The sequence below is a fragment of the Equus asinus genome, chromosome 25, assembly GCF_041296235.1.
Source record: "Equus asinus isolate D_3611 breed Donkey chromosome 25, EquAss-T2T_v2, whole genome shotgun sequence".
Lineage (NCBI taxonomy): Eukaryota > Metazoa > Chordata > Mammalia > Perissodactyla > Equidae > Equus > Equus asinus.
This window is the reverse complement of record NC_091814.1, coordinates 46,283,186-46,301,528: the sequence shown is the minus strand read 5'-3', so window position 1 is coordinate 46,301,528 and position 18,343 is coordinate 46,283,186. Positions and strand designations below refer to the sequence as shown.

General features: G+C 34.2%; 1 protein-coding gene across 13 annotated transcripts in view; it reads right to left on the bottom strand.

Moving 5' to 3' along the window:
• Positions 1-18,343, bottom strand: part of COP1 (COP1 E3 ubiquitin ligase) — a 237,358-nt gene that overhangs the window by 171,589 nt on the left and 47,426 nt on the right. For 6 of the 13 annotated variants that reach the window (XM_070497937.1, XM_014845336.3, XM_070497944.1 and 3 more), the window contains exons 4-6: positions 17,011-17,087; positions 16,231-16,350; positions 2,663-2,731 (exon numbers count right to left, since the gene is read on the bottom strand). In XM_070497937.1, coding sequence (XP_070354038.1) covers positions 2,663-2,731; positions 16,231-16,350; positions 17,011-17,087 — 266 coding nt within the window. Of the gene's footprint in view, positions 1-2,662; positions 2,732-12,920; positions 13,026-16,230; positions 16,351-17,010; positions 17,088-18,343 lie in introns of those variants that run through there. The other 7 variants (XM_070497938.1, XM_070497939.1, XM_070497946.1 and 4 more) reach the window with 4 other exon arrangements.

The following is an 18,343-nucleotide window of genomic DNA, read 5'->3' as shown; positions in this document are numbered from 1 at the left end:
AACTATACTTTCTAGACTAAAGTTTATTACAATTACAAATCACTACTGTACCCAACTCCAATCATGGAGAAATTTATGAAATTTAATCAAAATAATAGGTAAATTTTTAAAAATCTGTTAACTTAGCTTCAGATTTTCAAATTTTCAAAACTTTATTAACCTAGCTCCTCAAAGTCCCTTCTGTAATTAAATCTGAAATACTCAAAATCACTCAATCATGGATACATTAAAAACAAGAAAACCAAAATGTATTAATGACAATATAACTAGTGCACATAAGAGGCACCAATATCCAGAATACTTGGAACTAGTATATTTCTTGGATAAACTACCTCTAAGGGGGAAAAAAATCAATCATTCACAAGAATCATATTAGATTCAAACTAAAGTCAAGCTGAAAAACTCTACAGCACAATTAACCCAAATGTTTAATAACAAAAATGGAAACACTCATATTAAGAGCTATGTGATCAAAGGCAAATATGATAGAAGGTGTTACTGAAGGCCACCAGCCACCACATCAGAAAGAGGACAAATTAGGATCACAAGGTAGGGATCTTGTTGGGAAACAATTTTCCACTAATCTCTCCCATTTCTGCACATCTTGTGATAGTTTTTCTTCCAAATTATCTTTTCAAGAATGTTTGTGTTGACTTCCTCCAGGACAGAGGGCATATTTACTTTCTGATCAGTATAATATATATAGTGTCTCCCTGCAGGGCAAAGACTGGACAGGTTTGCTAGCAGATTCTCTTAAAAGATTGGAATTTCCTAAGCTCAGGGTTCCACAGCTGTAACATAAATCTACAGTATGTGCAGAATCCACCTGGGCCCATCTCTACATCGCCCCTTGGAGGTCAGGTGGAACTGATGCAAATATGAAGCTGATGCTGCCAGATGTGACATGAGTAATAAAAGTCTTTATCTCCAGCATCTGTGAAACTGTGGCAGGCTAACTTGCTAGTAGGGTAAAACTCTCAGAACGTTCACAGTTTTCTGGGGTTTTTTTACAGTTATGTGCTGTTTCCTTATTACCTGAGACAATTTCAAATCTAACAATTTATTACAAGCATTAATAGACCCCTAAAGAAGCACTGAAAAACCTCAGGGGCTAAGGAAAATCTTAAATAATTCAGGACACAGATAACGACCAGGCATTACATTTAACCCTCGGATATCCTCATGTTTGGAATGTTCATTTAATTGATTCATTTACTCATTCACTATTAAGTAATTTCCTATGTTTTAAGTCTCACTCCCAATGTTTTCAAAGTCTAAAGCAGAAAGAAACATGCAAAACTACTGCGAAACAATTTTACACTCTGTTTTAAAAGGTGGGAGGAGTATGTATGGAATATAAAAAATTACCACTTTTCCAAAGAATTTTCTACAGCAAAAAATGTTGAGTCTACATATTGAATTAATAATTTTATTTCCATACATTATAAAATTTCCAACTTTGTTACTCAAAGTGTGGTCCAAGGACCAAGAGCATCATCACCTTGAACTTGCTAGAAATGCAGATTATCAGGCTCCAACACACACTTCTTAATCAGAACCTGGATTCTAACAAGCCCCTCAAGTGATTCTCATGCACACTGAAGTTTAAGAAGTACCCACTCAAAAAGAAAAAAAAGGAATAAGTCTTAAATTTATAATGAAGATAACGTTTTTAATAGACATACTAAAAGCACAACTGTAAGCAAAAGTTAAGGATAGGACAAATACAGTCATAAACCATGTAAAGAATATTTAATTATCAACACTAGCATAAAACAGAAAAACCAAACCTGAATCAAGTAAAAACACTGACATCATGAACAATCAGAAAAAAGGGAAATACCAAACTAAGATAACGTAAGGATCTGTCAATGCATTGAAAGTATTTCATCAAAATAAAAACTCATCGTTTTATTTTCTCAACTAATAAAGATAGCCTAGAACCTAGCACATAATAGACGGTTATTTATATTTTTTTAATGAGTGGAAAGTATCCTAATTAGACAACTCAAAGTAAAAATATAAGAGAAGTGACACAGTTAGGAATTTAAAAGTTTTTAAAGCTATTTTAGGATGCTACCCAGAGCACAGAATTTTGCCTTTGATTTTCCCATATTTTGTACAAGTGCGAAATGACCGATGAATTTTATAAATGTAAAATTAGAACATTCTGGTTATAAAATTGTTAATAAAAATTATCTTTTGGCTATCCTGCATGCTTACACTTTCCAGATTCTAAATAGGTAGCTATGTTTTCACATGTTTTCTCCCCCAGCGTGCATTTTTACCATGAGAAAGACTGTAACCCTCTCTACTTAAGGCTTTTTTAGGCACATTTTCCTAACTTTTCTTTTCAGGGCGAGGAGTAAGCTGTCATTTGATAATCCTGTTTTCTTCTTCACAGCTTTGAGGTAAGCCATTGTATTCAATCTTATAGAAAACTTTTCAGCACATCTCCAAAAGTGGATTTTTAAAGTATCAAGTTGTAAAGGTAAAAGAGGTTAAAATAACAAAGCTTAAGAAAAACTCCTGGAAACTTAAATGCTTTTTAAATATTTAAATAAATTTTTTAGCATGAAATGCCTTTACAAAAGTGGGGGGGAAATGGGACTAGTCAACAATATTAAATGAAACATTATGTAAAAGACACAAAATAATATACCTCTCTCTTATTTCTTCTTGCAACCTTGAGGAATTCCATAAGGATCTGTAGTTGGGCTGCATGTGATTCCTATAATAGAAAATTATAATTGTTCTTTTAAAAATATAACTACGAGTTCAAAGTTTTCTTTAACACCACAGTATACCCAGTATGAAGCAATGTTATACATTGACTTAAGTCAGTCTATACGGCTATTTAATCAGTTTTCCCATTTACTAAATTGGCGTTTTTAAAAGGCATTTTCCCCAAAACTAACTAAAACTAATTTTAAGAAACAAGTGTTTCAAATTACATTCCTCATCTACCATGCTGAAAAAACTATTTATGGGAAATGGCAATTCTGTTACCTGTCCTAGCCTTCTCTTCTCCAATCAAACTAGTAAGACATCAAAACCAAAAATCATAGTGAAACTAACATAGTTCCTAGAGACTAAAATCACTTTCCCCACAAGAATTTCATTGGCAGGGGAATAAGAAGCAGAATAAATGGGAAGAAATCCATACATTTCAGAAGTCAAATTTACTATTTCTAGTTATTACCTACTTACACAGATGTGAGAATTAATATATTTCTATAGAAGATTTCAGTCATATAGAAACATATAAAAACAAAAATTTTAATATAATTAAGTGGAGGGAGAGGTAAATAACCCAAATTGGTAACTGAAATAATGAGATAAGAGATAAATGATAACTATAAACTTGCCGTTTTCTGGGTATCAAAAAATAAAATTACAAATATGTATCTTTTACTGTTAAATTTTACAAAAAGAACCAAGAAATTCCAGATGAATCTGATAAATACACGTAAAAAAATACCAAACATAAAAATGGAATAACAATAGGAGATGGTTATGAATAAATATAACTCTATTTTTTAACATATAGTTGAAAAGGATGAATAAAAAACCCCAGTGGAGTACTTCCAAAACAAACAAAAATAAATGAGATTAATAAAATTTTCATTTACCAGGCTATGCAACAGAATTATCTGAGGCATTTGTTAAAATGACACTGGAACAGATATTATCTGATTCTCTTACTCTAGAGAAGACTCCAGGAATCCATATGTTTAACAAGTCCCCAGATGGTAAGAATCAGTCCATCAACATTTGAAGAATCACTAAGATATTACACATACTACACAAAAGTATGGCCACTTCATAAACACTCCTAGAGTCTACCCTCTTTGGGGAGAGGGAGGGAATCTTTGCATTTTCAAGGATAAAAGGCAAAATAGATCAATGAAATGTTTCAGTCAAGACAAACAGACAAGGGAGGACAAATGAACTGACAATCACATTAGGATATTCCAATTAACAAACTCAACTGAATTAATGTTTCACAACTGAAAAAATTTGTAAAACACAGTATCATAAAGCTTTAAAAGTGAAATTTTTTCCTGCATAACAAACTGGATTGGAGGTCAGACACATTCCTGAGAAGTTAAACTTTCACACAGAACAAACTCACAGGGGCCCTGAGTCCCAACAATGATAACAAAGTATCCCAGAATCCTCTGCATCTTTCTTGGGACTTCTTTACACTGATTATCTATAACTGTCTACAGATTATTTGGTTAGAGAGCAAAGACCACATATTTATATAAGAGGAACGTGTACAGCCAAAACTGTTAATAAATAACAGCTCATTTGCAAAGGAATTGTGCAAACTACCTTCAAAATAGTTAAGTTTGAATACTTCATTTCAGTCTATCAACTAGGATATGTTAATAGGGTGAGAATGCAACGGATTTACAGAAGGGAAGGGGAAAAGCCCCCCAAAGCCTCTAGGTCAAAGGAAAACTGGGACCAACTAAGTACACGAGGAATTCATTAATGGCACCTTCTTCTACAACTTAAATCTTTAAAGGAATAACTTCAAGAAAGGAGATAAATGGCAAATTTATAAAACTATAATTTCATATGTAAATATGAAAGAAAATCATATAAAATAAAAAGTGGAGTAAAAAGAGAACACTTAAAAATGGGAAGAGTATAGCCAATTGTATCAAAATAAGTCTAGCCATATAAAATTGTTAGAACTGTCTCAGAAACTGAACATGAAGGTAATCCCCTAAAGTCATCTAACCCACTACCAAAAATACAAGTCCAGGGGGCTGGCCCCGTGGCCCAGTGGTTAAGTTCGCGCGCTCCGCTGCAGGCGGCCCAGCGTTTCGTTGGTTCGAATCCTGGGCGCGGACATGGCACTGCTCATCAAACCACGCTGAGGTGGCGTCCCACATGCCACAACTAGAAGGACCCACAACGAAGAATATACAACTATGTACCGGGGAACTTTGGGGAGAAAAAGGAAAAAAATAAAATCTTTAAAAAAAAAAAAATACAAGTCCAAGAAGTTGACTTTCTAAACATTTCTTACAATTGTCAAAGCTTCCACAAAAGTATAATGATCATTTATCCCAATTATCTCATTTTCAGATGAGGAAACTGGAGTAAGAGAAAGAGTGAAAAGAAACATATTTAGGGGAAAGAAAAAAAAATATTTAGAATCTTATTCTCCACTCTCAGTGCTCTTTCTAATACAGCAAGTTCTGTCACATTTGTCCCCTTTGGTTCACAGTCTATTACCTAAAAGGGAGCATGCCTGCCCTCTGAAATGGAATATGCTTCAAATCTTCAGTAACACATTGGTTTTTTCCTATATTTTCCTATTCTTTTCTGCAATTAATTTTTTATACTAAAGATCAGATAAGATTATCCCTACTATGAAAATGAATCAACTGCTTGATTTGAGCCCAGAACAATTAAACATGTGAATTGTAAAATTAAATCTTCTTGTTCCAACTCCATGGTTTAGTATCCTTCTGATATTTGGCATTTGAGAGAACTTTCCAACTGGCTGAAAATGCACTGCTCAGACCTATCAAAACAGCTACTCTAACTCAGCTTCATAAATTTCACTATAAATGAATGTTGGCCCTTATGAGTTTACCTGCCACCAGTTCATCCTCCCAAGTACAGTTAACTCTATAGTAGTTGCTCAACACAAGGGTAAGTGGCATTTTGAGGGAAGAAGTGTTTCCTTCCATAAGACTTCCCAAGTAGCACAAAATAGACATGTTATTTAGCAGTATAGAAGTAAATAAAAACAATTAAAAGTTGAACAGATTGCTCCTAGGGAGTTAAGATAAGGGATAGGGAGTAATGGAACTGAGGACTGCTGATTTTTTCTATGAATCTTGTCGTATCATTTGATTTTGTAAATTAGGAGTATTTATTACTAGGATTTTTTTTTAAGGGAAAGGAAAAGCAAGAGGGGGAGAAGGGGTGGGTACTTTCCAGATGTGACAGAAGTAGAAGAGTTCTAGGAATCTAACACAAAAACACTGTAAAGCTGTATGAGTGCTTCCCCTACTTGCCTTCAGATTCCCTATCTATAAAATAAGCAGATGACATGCCAAAAACAAGAATCATTTTGTCATATCCTTTGCAAAGGTTATTTAGGTGATTATTTTTCTCTACATTTTTTTCCTTAAATCTACTGTCAAAAAAATTCTAATGAATATTATTTCTGGTAGTATGAGTGACTACCAAAGCATTCAAATTGGGGTACCAATACACCTGAGAATGCAAGTAGATCTTCCAAAGTATATATGGACACAAGATTTAAAGGGAAATAATTCACAAATCCTCAACCTTCAATATTTATCTTTTCTAAAATTGATCTGCTCACCAGACATCACTCCAGTTCTCAATTCCAATATGTTCTTTCAAAATTTCTCTTTTCGTTCTTTAAAGGGGTTTAAAAAGGAGGGGAAGGAAAGGCGTATCTTTTACCCATCCAGAAATTTACCTTGATACATGGCCTTGGGGTATGAAAGTCTCTGGAACAATAAAATAACATAATATAAAATAGTCATGCACCACATAATGACATTTCAGTCAATGACAGGCCCCTAAGATTAGTATCACATAGCCTAGGTGTGTAGTAGGCTATACCATCTAGGTTTGTCTAAGTACACTCTATAAGGTTCACACAACAACAAAATGGCCTAACAACACATTTCTCAGAACATATTGCCATTGTTAAGTGACGCAAAACTGTACTGCTGTTTTAAAAAGCGAATTACTCTAAATAAAAACTAGATAACAAATCTTTTTTATAACTCAGGTAGTTGCCAATTCTTTGCATTGAACACAATTTAGGCTATGAACCAAAAACTGACAGCTCTAGAAGGAAAATTTAAAAATCCATGATCATATTAGTAAATTAATATACCTCTCTCTACACTGAATAGGTTTTTACTTTGAAAAATTTTTAATAGAAAACTTTTAAATAGAAGATGTAAACACCCAATTAACAAATTAAATGAAAAGAACAAAAATGAAACAATTTCAGAAAACGTGCTTCAAAGCACAAGAGGAATATTTACAAAGAGTGACATTATAAATAGTTCACAGAATGAGCGACTAAAATTTGGATGAGCTGGTATCATAGAGACAACACGTTCATAGTACAAAAGATTTAAGTTAAAAAACATTAGTGACCAATCCTCTCCAGATTAAAATGTAAAACACTGCTCCCACAGTTAACAATAAAAATACAGATAAAGTAAAAAAAAATACTATTCTTTAAAGTCAATGAATTGAAACTAACTCAAGCAACAACTGAGCTCCAACTCAACTAAATTCCTGACTAGACCAAAGAGATCAGTCTCTTAACCTTGCTCATGGCAAAGGAAAAGGCAAGAACTTTTAGGAAGAAAGCATTAACTACTTTAGTCTCTATACCACTCTTGAATACAGAATGTATAAGATACAATTAAAAAATTACAAAACATGGAAAGAAGTAGAAAACTCAAGAGAAAAAACAAGCAAAAGAATGAAATTCACAGATGACTCACATGCTGGAATGAGCAAAAAGAACTTTAAAATATTACTATAAAGCATTAAAGAATTAACAGGAAAAGAGAACAAGTGAAAAAAATGGAGAATTATAGAAAAGAAACTGAAAGAACAAAATGTAAATCCCAGAAATGAAGTACAAAGTCTGAAGAAGTAAAAAAATAAAAATAAAAAGACATTGGATGGTTTTAGGAGCAGACTGGACAGAGTGGAGGAAAGGAATAATGAACTCAAAGACAGTTCAATATAAATTGTTTAAACCGATCTACAGAGAGAAAAATATTAAAAATAAGAACAGAGTATCAGAAATATGTGGGATAATATAAAACATTATAACAAATGACTAGAATCCTAGAGGAAAGGAGAGAGAGCACAGAGCTGAATAAATAAGAGTTCACAATGTTCAAAGAATAGATCCTCTTGTTCCGTGAAACACAAGCAGGATAAATATTTTTAAAATGAAACCGAAGAATATCAAAATCAAACTACTGAAAACCAACGTCAAAAAGAGGATCTCAAAAGCTGCTAAAGAGAAAAAGGATATACTATCCTTAGGGGAAGAACAGTAAGAATGACTGCTAATTTCATCAGAAACAAAGAAGCAAGAAGACAATGAAAATATATATTTAAAGTATTAAGAGAAAAAAAAACTAGACTTCTATCAGCACTACAAGAAATAGTACAGACAGTTATACAGACAAAAGGGATTTAAAAGAAAAGATGAAGATACCTGAAAGGGTAAATATTTGAGTATAAAAAGGGGTTTTCATTTTTCCATCACATCTTCAAAAGACTATTAAGTGTTCAAAGCAAAAATAACTATGTCTAGTGGGGTTTATAACAGTCTAAATCACAAAACACATCAGCTTGGTTAAGTAGAATTATTTTAAAGTTTTACATTTTCATAAAATGGTATATATTCAATGTTGACTGTGAATACATTGTCCTTGAAGTGGCATACTACAAACTCAAGGTTGACTGTGAAAAGTAAGAGAGGCATTTTGTAATCTTTAGAGAAACCACTAGAAACACAATAAAAAGAAGTACATCAAAAACAGAGAAAACAAAATGGAATACTAAGATGGAATCCTGAAAAGTCAATGACTTCTAAAAAAAGGCAAGAAATGAGGAACAAGGAATAAAGAATATATGGAAAAATAGAAACAAATACCAAAGTGGTAGACCTCAACTCTGATGCAATATACCTCAACGCCCATCACACAGAAGACAAAAAAGAAGAAACAGGAAAAAAAAGAATAGCAAAAATAGTCATACCCAAATGAGAAGTGAAATAAAAGGGTGTGCTTGCAATATTGCTTTTCCCTTCTCATGAACTATGAGGTGTATCATTTTTTAAATGTGGAACACACCAAATAAAAATACATTAAGCATCTAAAATTTGATGTGAAAACTGTGGGGAGTCCACAGCTGATGCAGGTGCTCCTGAGGCCCTCAGCGACAAAGACTGCCAGGGTCTTCCACAGAGCAGGCCGCTAGAGACCATGACAGCAAAAGTCCACTGGCTGCCAGAAGTAGCTCCCACCCTTGCCTTCTGATCCTAGCCATCTTCAGACGTTTCTGCTAAACCAGTCTCTCCAGCAATCCCTTCAGTATGGTTATTCTCCTTTTTTTTGCTCTGCTGTGTTGCTGTTTGTCTGTCTTACCAGGACTCACGTCTCGCTCCCTAGAGCTATTTTCATTCATAAATAGCTATCTAATTGTTTTTGAAAGGGGAATGAATGCTGGTATCCCCTATTCTACATCAATAATTATATTACATTTAAATAAACTTAAGCATTTGAATTAAATGAGCTTATTAGATTGTGTTTTTTAAAAAAAACAACTACATACTGTGCAGACACTTTTTTAAAACATGAGGACAGTGAAAGAATTACAGTAAAAGGATGAAGGAAGATATACAATAGAAACTCTAATCTTAAGTAAGCTACTGATGCTATATTAACAACAGAAAATATAGAAGCAGACTACAGGACAAGGAATATTTCCAGTGATAAACATATACATTTCATAGTGATAAAGGAGATGATTCATCCAGAAGACATAACAATCTTAAACATGTATACACCTAATAATGAACTTCAAAATCCATGAAGCAAAAATCTCAGAAAACAACGAAAAACAGACAATCAAAACCATATTTTTAACACACTCCTATCAGTAACTGGTAGAACAAGCAGGAAAAAAAAAGGTCTGAATAATAATAACAAACTCTACATAATCAACATTTATAAAGCACCACAACAAATAACATGCAGTTTTCAAACGCAAGTGAGCATTCAACAATATACACCATATACTGAGCCATAAAGAAAATCACAATGAATTTCAAAGGGCCAAAAGTATAAAAACTGAACTTACAAATCTCACTAAAATGCAGTAAGAAAGAATTCACACTCCTACCTTAAACAACAAAACAAGAGGCCAGTTATAGGAAACCATGGTTTTGAGAAAAAAGACCAGAAATAGTACATTTTCCCAGGAACCAGAGTGGAAAAACCTTGAAAGACACAGGCATCAGTAGAATACTCAAAAAGGTTGCCTCAGCAGTGGAGCAAAATTACCCTAGCCAACAATCTGCTCTGACCCCAATCTAACAAACTCAAAGACAAGTTGTGAAAGAATCAAACTTTTTCCAAGTAACTTAACTACATGCCAGAACAAAGCTCAGGAAAGTGTAAAAGAATACAAAACACCCAGCACTAAACAAGGTAAAATTTACAATTTCCAGCATCCAATCAAAAAATTAATAAGCATGCAAATAAGAAAGAAATATATCCCATAAGGGGAAAAATCAATCAATGAAAATAGATATAAAAATGATACAAAATTAGTAATCAAAAACAATGAAGAGTTATTATAAGTACATATATGCTCTAGAAGTTAGAGAAAAGCATAAGCATGTTAAGGAGAGACATGAACAACAGAAAAGATTAGTGTACATGAAAATAGAAACAGAAACTATCCAAAATGAAGTAGATAAAGAAAAAAGACAAAACAGAAATGAATACAGATGTTTATCAGTGAGCTGTGGAATAACTTCAGCTGGCCTAACGGATGTGTAATTGGAGTCGCCAAAGTAGAAGAGGGGACAGAAAAATATCTGAAGAAATAATGACTAAAACTTTTCCAAATCTGATGGAAACTACAAACCCACAGATCAATAATCTCAAAGAACCCCAAGAACAAGAAATAAGTGGTAGCGGGGGTAACTATAGCAAGGCACATCAAAATCAAAATGCTTAAAAACATCAAAAGAACATTTTAAACTGGAAGAAACACATTTCATTCCAAGGACAAGAGATAAGAATGACAGCAGTCTTCTCATCTGAAACAATGCAAGACAGAAGACAGTGGAGAGACATTTTTAAAATACTGGGGGAAAAAAGTAATTCTAGAATTCTGTACTTATTTGGAAGTACCTTTCAAACACAAAAGCAAAATAAAGATTTTATTAGGCATAGAAGCTGAAAGAACTCATCACCAACAGATTTGCCCCAAAGAAAAGTATTTTAGGCAGAAGGAAAATTACTGACACAATTCAAAAGAATGAATGGAAAACAAAACAAGTGCACCAGAAACAGTACATATATGGGTACATATAAGACTTTTAAAAAATCTCCATAAAACATAATTTACTGTTTAAACCAAAATTAGTAACATTTATTTTGGGGTTAATAAGATATTTAGAAATAAAATATGTGACCAAAAAATGGTACAAAGGTCGGGAGAGAGGAAATGGAAGCATATTGTTGTAAGGTTCTTATAATACAGATGAAGTGGGACAATATTACTTGAAGGTACAATGTAATAAGAATTGTATTAAAAACCTGAAAGAGGGGCTGGCCCCGTGGCCGAGTGGTTAAGTTCGCGCGCTCCGCTGCAGGCGGCCCAGTGTTTCGTCGGTTCGAATCCTGGGCGCGGACATGGCACTGCTCATCAGACCACGCTGAGGCAGCGTCCCACATGCCACAACTAGAGGAACCCACAACGAAGAATACACAACTATGTACTGGGGGGCTTTGGGGAGAAAAAGGAAAAAATAAAATCTTTAAAAATAAAAAAAAAAAAAAAAAAAAAAAAAAAAAAAAAAAAAAACCTGAAAGAAACCACTAAAGAACAGAACAAAAAAGTTCTATTTGATAAGCCAACAATGCAAATAAAATGGAATCATGAAAAGTATTCAATCTAAAATCACATAAATCATGTTGTCTAACCACAATGCAATTCAACCAGAATTCAATTACTGAAGTACATATTTGGCAAAGAAGCAATATCCAAAATACACACACACACACACACACACCCCGTCTTACAAATCAGTAAGAAAAAAGACAAATAATCTAGTGAGAAAATAGGTTTAGGATATGGATAGGTAATTCACCAATAAGAAACCAAGAGAGGCAAACAAACGAAATTCTCAACTTCACTAGTAAACACAGAAATGCAAAACAAACACACACACAAGCATCTGACAACCATCAGATTGGCAGAAACTAAAAAAGAAAAAATACCAAGAACTGACACAGTACAAACCCACAGATGAGCAATTTGGCAATATTTAGTAAGGTTAAAATGTGCATGCAAACCCTATGAACAGCAATTCCATTCCTTAAATCACTAAGTGTATATATTTCAGCACAAGGAGACATGTATAACAATATTAAATGGAGTACTGACAATAATAGCTAAGAAATGGGAAGAACCTAGATGTCCATCAAAAGGGAATTAGATATGTTCATGCAATGGATTACTATGGAGAAGTTAAAATAAATAAACTAGCTATATATTTATCAAGATGAACCTCAAAAAGTAAAGAGGTGTATGTCAAAAGGATAACTACAGTAGGAAACTCTTTATATAAACTTCTAAATTATACAACTGCTATACAACATTTTATATAGTTGTAGATACAAATATATGAAGAAAGCATATAGACACTTGAGAAGGATCCTTGCCAATTTCATATGTTGGTCATTCTGGGAGAATGGAATGAGAGGAGAGGGCTTTAAGTATAAAAAATTTAATTCTCAAAAAATCAGATCTAAGACATATATGGCAAACTGTAAATATTTATTAAAACTGAGATGAGGTATTTCAAGAGTCTCATTTTCTATATTTTTCTGTATGTTGGAAATATTCAAGTTAAATAATAATACAAAGTTAAACAGGAAAACAATAATGAAAGAAAGCTATAAAACCTATGATAGGAACTTTGATTCTGAACTGGGTTCCTCTTCAAAAAATAGAAAAGGATCTGTGGTCTAAAACTAAGATACGTGTATTTCTTCAATCTAAGACAAAAAGCCAAAAAGCAAGCAAAAATTAATGTTGGCAAATCAAAAGGTGGGAAGAAAGTTAACAGTTCTCACCTTCGACATGTAAGCTTATCTATCTTCAGTATGGTACCCCCATGTTGAAGTGTGCCTGTCGTGCAATAGTCCAGAGAACCTCTTTTACCACCACCAGGGGGAAAAAATTCTAGCGTTCTAAGGTAGAAAACGGAGAATCATTTGCTGTGAGTTGTATAGGAAAGGATCAGAGATTCCAATTGCTTCTTAATCTGATTCTCAATCAATCAACATGTTTTCAGCCCTTACTATATGAGGTACCTAATGCTCTCAATTCCAAGGCCTTTGTTCCACAATACAACAAACAGGATTGGTTCTTAGCTATTCCCCCACTGCTGGCTCAGTATTCAGCCTTCTCAGATCTCCTAATCTACTACTTTTCATCCATCTGCTTTATAGCTTACAAAATGTTGCTGCCATTGTCTCTTGTCCCATTCTTTTGCCTTCTTAAAATCTCTTCACTCTCATTTTCATAGCTTTATAGGAACAAGGTAACAGCATATGTTCAATCCATCAGAGAGAAGTTTCTTTATATTATTTATCACTATGTGAAAATATTTTCTTAATTGATTTAGTTTATCTCCTCATCCCATCCCCAACACACACGCAAAGCAGAACCCTGTCTGTCTTTTCTACAGCCCTTAACATAATACCTAGCACATGGTAGATGCTAATAAAAAACTATGTTTAAAACCATAGGAGAGTCTTGGCAATGACTTCTGGGACATGACACCTAAAGCATAAGCAACAAAAGAAAAAATAAACAAGTCGGATTACATAAAACTAAAAAGCTCTGCACAGGAAAGGCAACCATCAACAAAATAAAAAGGCAGCCTACAGAATGGGAGAAAATATCAGATCATATATCTGATAGGAAGTTAATATCCAAAAAAATATAAAGAATTCATATAACTCAATAGCAAAAAAGAAAAAAATTCAATTTAAAAATGGGCAAAGGACCTGTATAAACATTTTTCCAAAGAAGATATTCAGATGGCCAACAGGTACATGAAAAGGTGCTCAACATCACAAATCATTAGGGAAATGCATATTCAAACCATGAAATATTCCCTCACACCTGTTAGGATGGCTATTATCAAAACAACAAGAGATGATAAATGCTTGTGAGGAGGTAGAGAAAAGGGAACCTTTGTGTACTCTTGGTGGGAATATAAACTGGTATAGCCACTACGGAAAACAATATGGAGGTTCCCCAAAAAATTAAAAATAGAACAATCATATGATCCAGCAATCTCATTTCCGGGTATATTTCCAAAGGAAAACAAATCACTATGTTGAGGAGATATCTGCATTCCCTTGTTCACTACAGCATTATTTACAATAGCTAAGACACGGAAACAATCTAAGTGTCCATCAATGCATGAATGCATAAATATGTGGTATATATACAATGGAATACTATTCAGACACAAAAAAGAAGGAAATCTTGCCGTTTGCAACAATATGGATGGACCTTGAGGGCATTATGCTAAGTGAAATAAGTCAGACAAAGAAAGAAAAGTGCTGTATGATCTCACCTATATAGGGAATCTTAAAAAATAACCAAAAAAAAACAAACTCAGGAGCCAGCCCTACGGCCGAGTGGTTAGGTTCGTGCACTCCACTTTGGCGGCATGGGGTTTCACCAGTTCGGATCCTGGGCGCTGACATGGCACTGCTCATCAGGCCACGCTGAGGCAGCATCCCACACAGCACAACTAGAAGGACGCAAAACTAAAAATATACAACTATGTACTGGGGGGCTTCGGGGAGAAAAAGGAGAAATAAAACTTTAAAAAAGAAACCAAACTCATAGACAAGAGATCAGATTTGTGGATACCAAAAGCAGGGGGTGAGGGAATTGGATGAAGGTGGTCAAAAGGTACAAACTTCCAATTATAAATAAGTACTGAGGATGTAATATACAATACGATGACTATAGTTAACACTATGGATGATATATTTAAAAGCTGCTAACAAATCCTAAAAGTTCTCGTGACAAGGAAAAAAACATATTTTTTCTTTTTCGTTTTATATCTATATGAGATAACGGATGTTAACTAAACTTGTTGCAGTAATCATTTCCCAATATATGAATGTCAAGTCATTATCCTGTACACCTTGACATATGCTGTATGTCAATTACATCTCAACAAAACTGAAAGAAAAAATAAAAGATAACCCCCCCCCCAAAAAAAAACAAAGGAGAATTTCCCTCAACTCTGCCCCCCAAAAAGACACAGCATGGGAGACTCATTTTGGTCAGCTCACCCTCAGCTACTCCTTTCTCCTTCTAAACGATTCCCATTCTATTAGGTGAGATCCAGATGCAAGCTATGTTAACCAGAATCTAGCCACAGAATTTGTTAAACTAAATTTGAAAAGAAAAACTCCTTTTCTTCTTTTATCAAAAAACATAAAAATAAATGAGGAAGTGCAAATAAGCACATTATCCACCATGTGATAAAAATCTGCAAAAAGAAAACCAGACCTGTCCTAAAGAAATTGATAAAAAAAGCACAAAAGAAAGACTCCCAACAACATTCAAGTGCCTGATCTCATTTCCTTATAGTCTCCAGAGAAGCCATGGTTCCAATCTTCCCAACAGCTGGTTGTTAAGCTCTTCCTTTTTATGAGTGTGAGCTACTCACTCCCTTCTCCTGTCAATAAATTCTACCTTTTTGTTTAGTTAGGTCAGGGTAGGTATTTGCTTATGCTAAGGTGTGTGCTGCTTATAATGAATCATATTCAATTCTTGACTAATACATGCAAATTTACATTTTGCATTTTTACATTTATTTACATGGAATAAATGCAGATTTACATTTCATCACATGAAAAAGGATATATTTAGTTCTAGTTCCCATCTTTCTAAATGCCCTTAGTTAAGCTATAGACTACTGCTGCTGCCAATGGACAGCTGCTGGAAGGATTTTATATAGATAACAATCATCTCTATTTTCTCCTCCAAACTTCATATGTGAAGAGGGAAGATTTGGCAAGGAAGATATTCATTAGAAGAAAAATGACCAATATAATTGCTTCCTATTAAAATGAAACTGTACTTTCTCATGATCTTTCTTAAGACTCAGCTTTTAATACAAACTGGCCACTGCAAGTAAGCTATATTATAATATAAGGAATTTATTCTTTCTTTTACTTGAAAAAGGGGAATCTGTTAGAAGTGATACCTTGCAGATGTTTCTTGCTGAATAAAACTGGATGGATTGAGCAGCACTACCCTATAATTTTTAAACATTTCTAGATATTTTCCAATGCAGCAAAGAGCAACACTTAAAACAAAATTTTTTAAAGTGCAGCAGCCACTTACTGCTTCCAGTTGTTTCTTCTTCTGCACTAGTAACTCCAACATGAGGTTGACATTGGCCAAATCAAGGTTATCTTGGTCAGTTCCCAACAAATCCTGAAGTATTTGCCACCTATGGCCATTCTAAAAAGGAAGAAAAGAAATCAACTTCCTAAAAAGATTGTTTTAGAAAGTCTAAACCAAATGTTTAACTATTTCCGAAAATGTTATTACACAGATATCAATAATATACTATAATGTTGCAACCTACTCTTCCCAGCTAGTGGCTGCCCACTGCCTTCTAATTATAATTTGAACAACGTTTCTCCCTTAAATGAATTTAGATAACAGACATGAAAGACAAATGTCAAGTCAGCATCTCAGAAGGTATAATTCCCTTCAAAATAAATGCCTGGATTTATGAATTTATTATTATTATTATAAATTAAGGTATTAATTTAAGCTCACTTGCTCAATAATTTGGGGCTAATCCTCTTAAATCCAGAATCTTTCAAGAGTTTCTCCAAATTACCACCCATGGTTTTATCCTGCCATATAATCCTTCAAATGTCATGTACTACAAGCCAACTCTGACTCAGTGTGATCCCAGCAGACCTTTCAGAAGATGATCACCAGAGTAAATTTTAGACAATGCAGTTAAGAAAGTTCTTTATTGAACAGAACAATCTTAAATAAATCTTTTTTAAAAAATGAATAATATACTAAACTTTAATATCTAATAGTAAACCAATAAAAACAATAAATTGAAATTTATTAAGAATAGTAATAAGAGTTGAAACATACGGTGCTACTCACTGAGTGGTCCAATTTGAACCTCTTTTCCTCAAATCTTTGTTTCTGTTTGAGAATGAGCTCATTCACTGAAAAGAGAAACAAAACAAAAAGCACACATAATTTGAATTTTTGTTAAATGTATCATCTAACTGTTCTATATCGATGGATTCTATTTTAACTTTAAAAAGCCCAAAAATTAAAAGATGCTAAGCAGAAAATGCTAGGTTTTTCTTTTATTTCAAATTAGAAACAGTTCTGCCACAGTTATTACCACTACAACTGCTATTATTACTACCACCATTACTACAGGAGGAGAGTTCTTCAGAATCTGTACTTTCTCTTACACGTCTCAATGACGACACTACTGGCACTTGGAGAGAGAGAATTCTTCACTGTGTAAGACTGTTCCATGCTTTACATGGTAACTGGTAGATTCTATGAGGTAGGCACTAAAGATTTTTATTTCTTCTTTTTGTTTGTGACTTTTCTATAAGTATCATGGCAGACACTGTCAGTTAGCTATTCAAAAACCATCCTACCCTTTTGTTTTAACAACAATATGATTTTTTTCATCCAAGTGTCAGATTGCCACATACTTTCAGAGAGGTTAGATCCCTCCCAAGTCCCACAGTATGATTCTCGACTAACCTAAGCCAATCTTGTCATTCATACCTTTGCCAGTGATTGACATGGGGTTTAAGTTTTTTTTTTTCTTTTGAGGAAGATCAGCCCTGAGCTAACATCTGCCGCCAATCCTCCTCTTTTTGCTGAGGAAGTCTGGCCCTGAGCTCACATCCGTGCCCATCTTCCTCTACTTTATATATGGGACGCCTACCATAGCATGGCTTGCCAAGCAGTACCATGTCCGCACCCAGGACCCGAACTGGTGAACCCCGGGCCGCCGAAGCAGAACATGCGTACTTAACCGCTGCACCACGGGGCTAGCCCCTGTGACCTAGTTTTGATCAATGAGAGGTGTGCTGTCTTTCAGAAAGAAGAGGATAGGAGGAAAACAAGTTTCTTCTATGCCTTCAGTAACGGATGATATCTGGAAGTGAGTAGAGTCACTTTGCAAGCTTGAGGGTAGCTAGCCAAAGCACCAATGCATATCCTGAGGATGGAGGAACAGAAAGATGGAAAGAACTTGCTGAAGTTGTTCAGTATCACTGAACCAATGAATTAACTAGTTCTAGAAATTCTTTTTGTGTGAATCAATACAGTTTCCTTAATGTTTAAGCCACTTTTAATTGGATTTTTGTCTTTAATAGCCAAATGATACCAAAAAAAAAAAAAAAAAAACCTGATAAAGAAAAGGGAAACGAGCACTAGGGTAGGTAGGCAC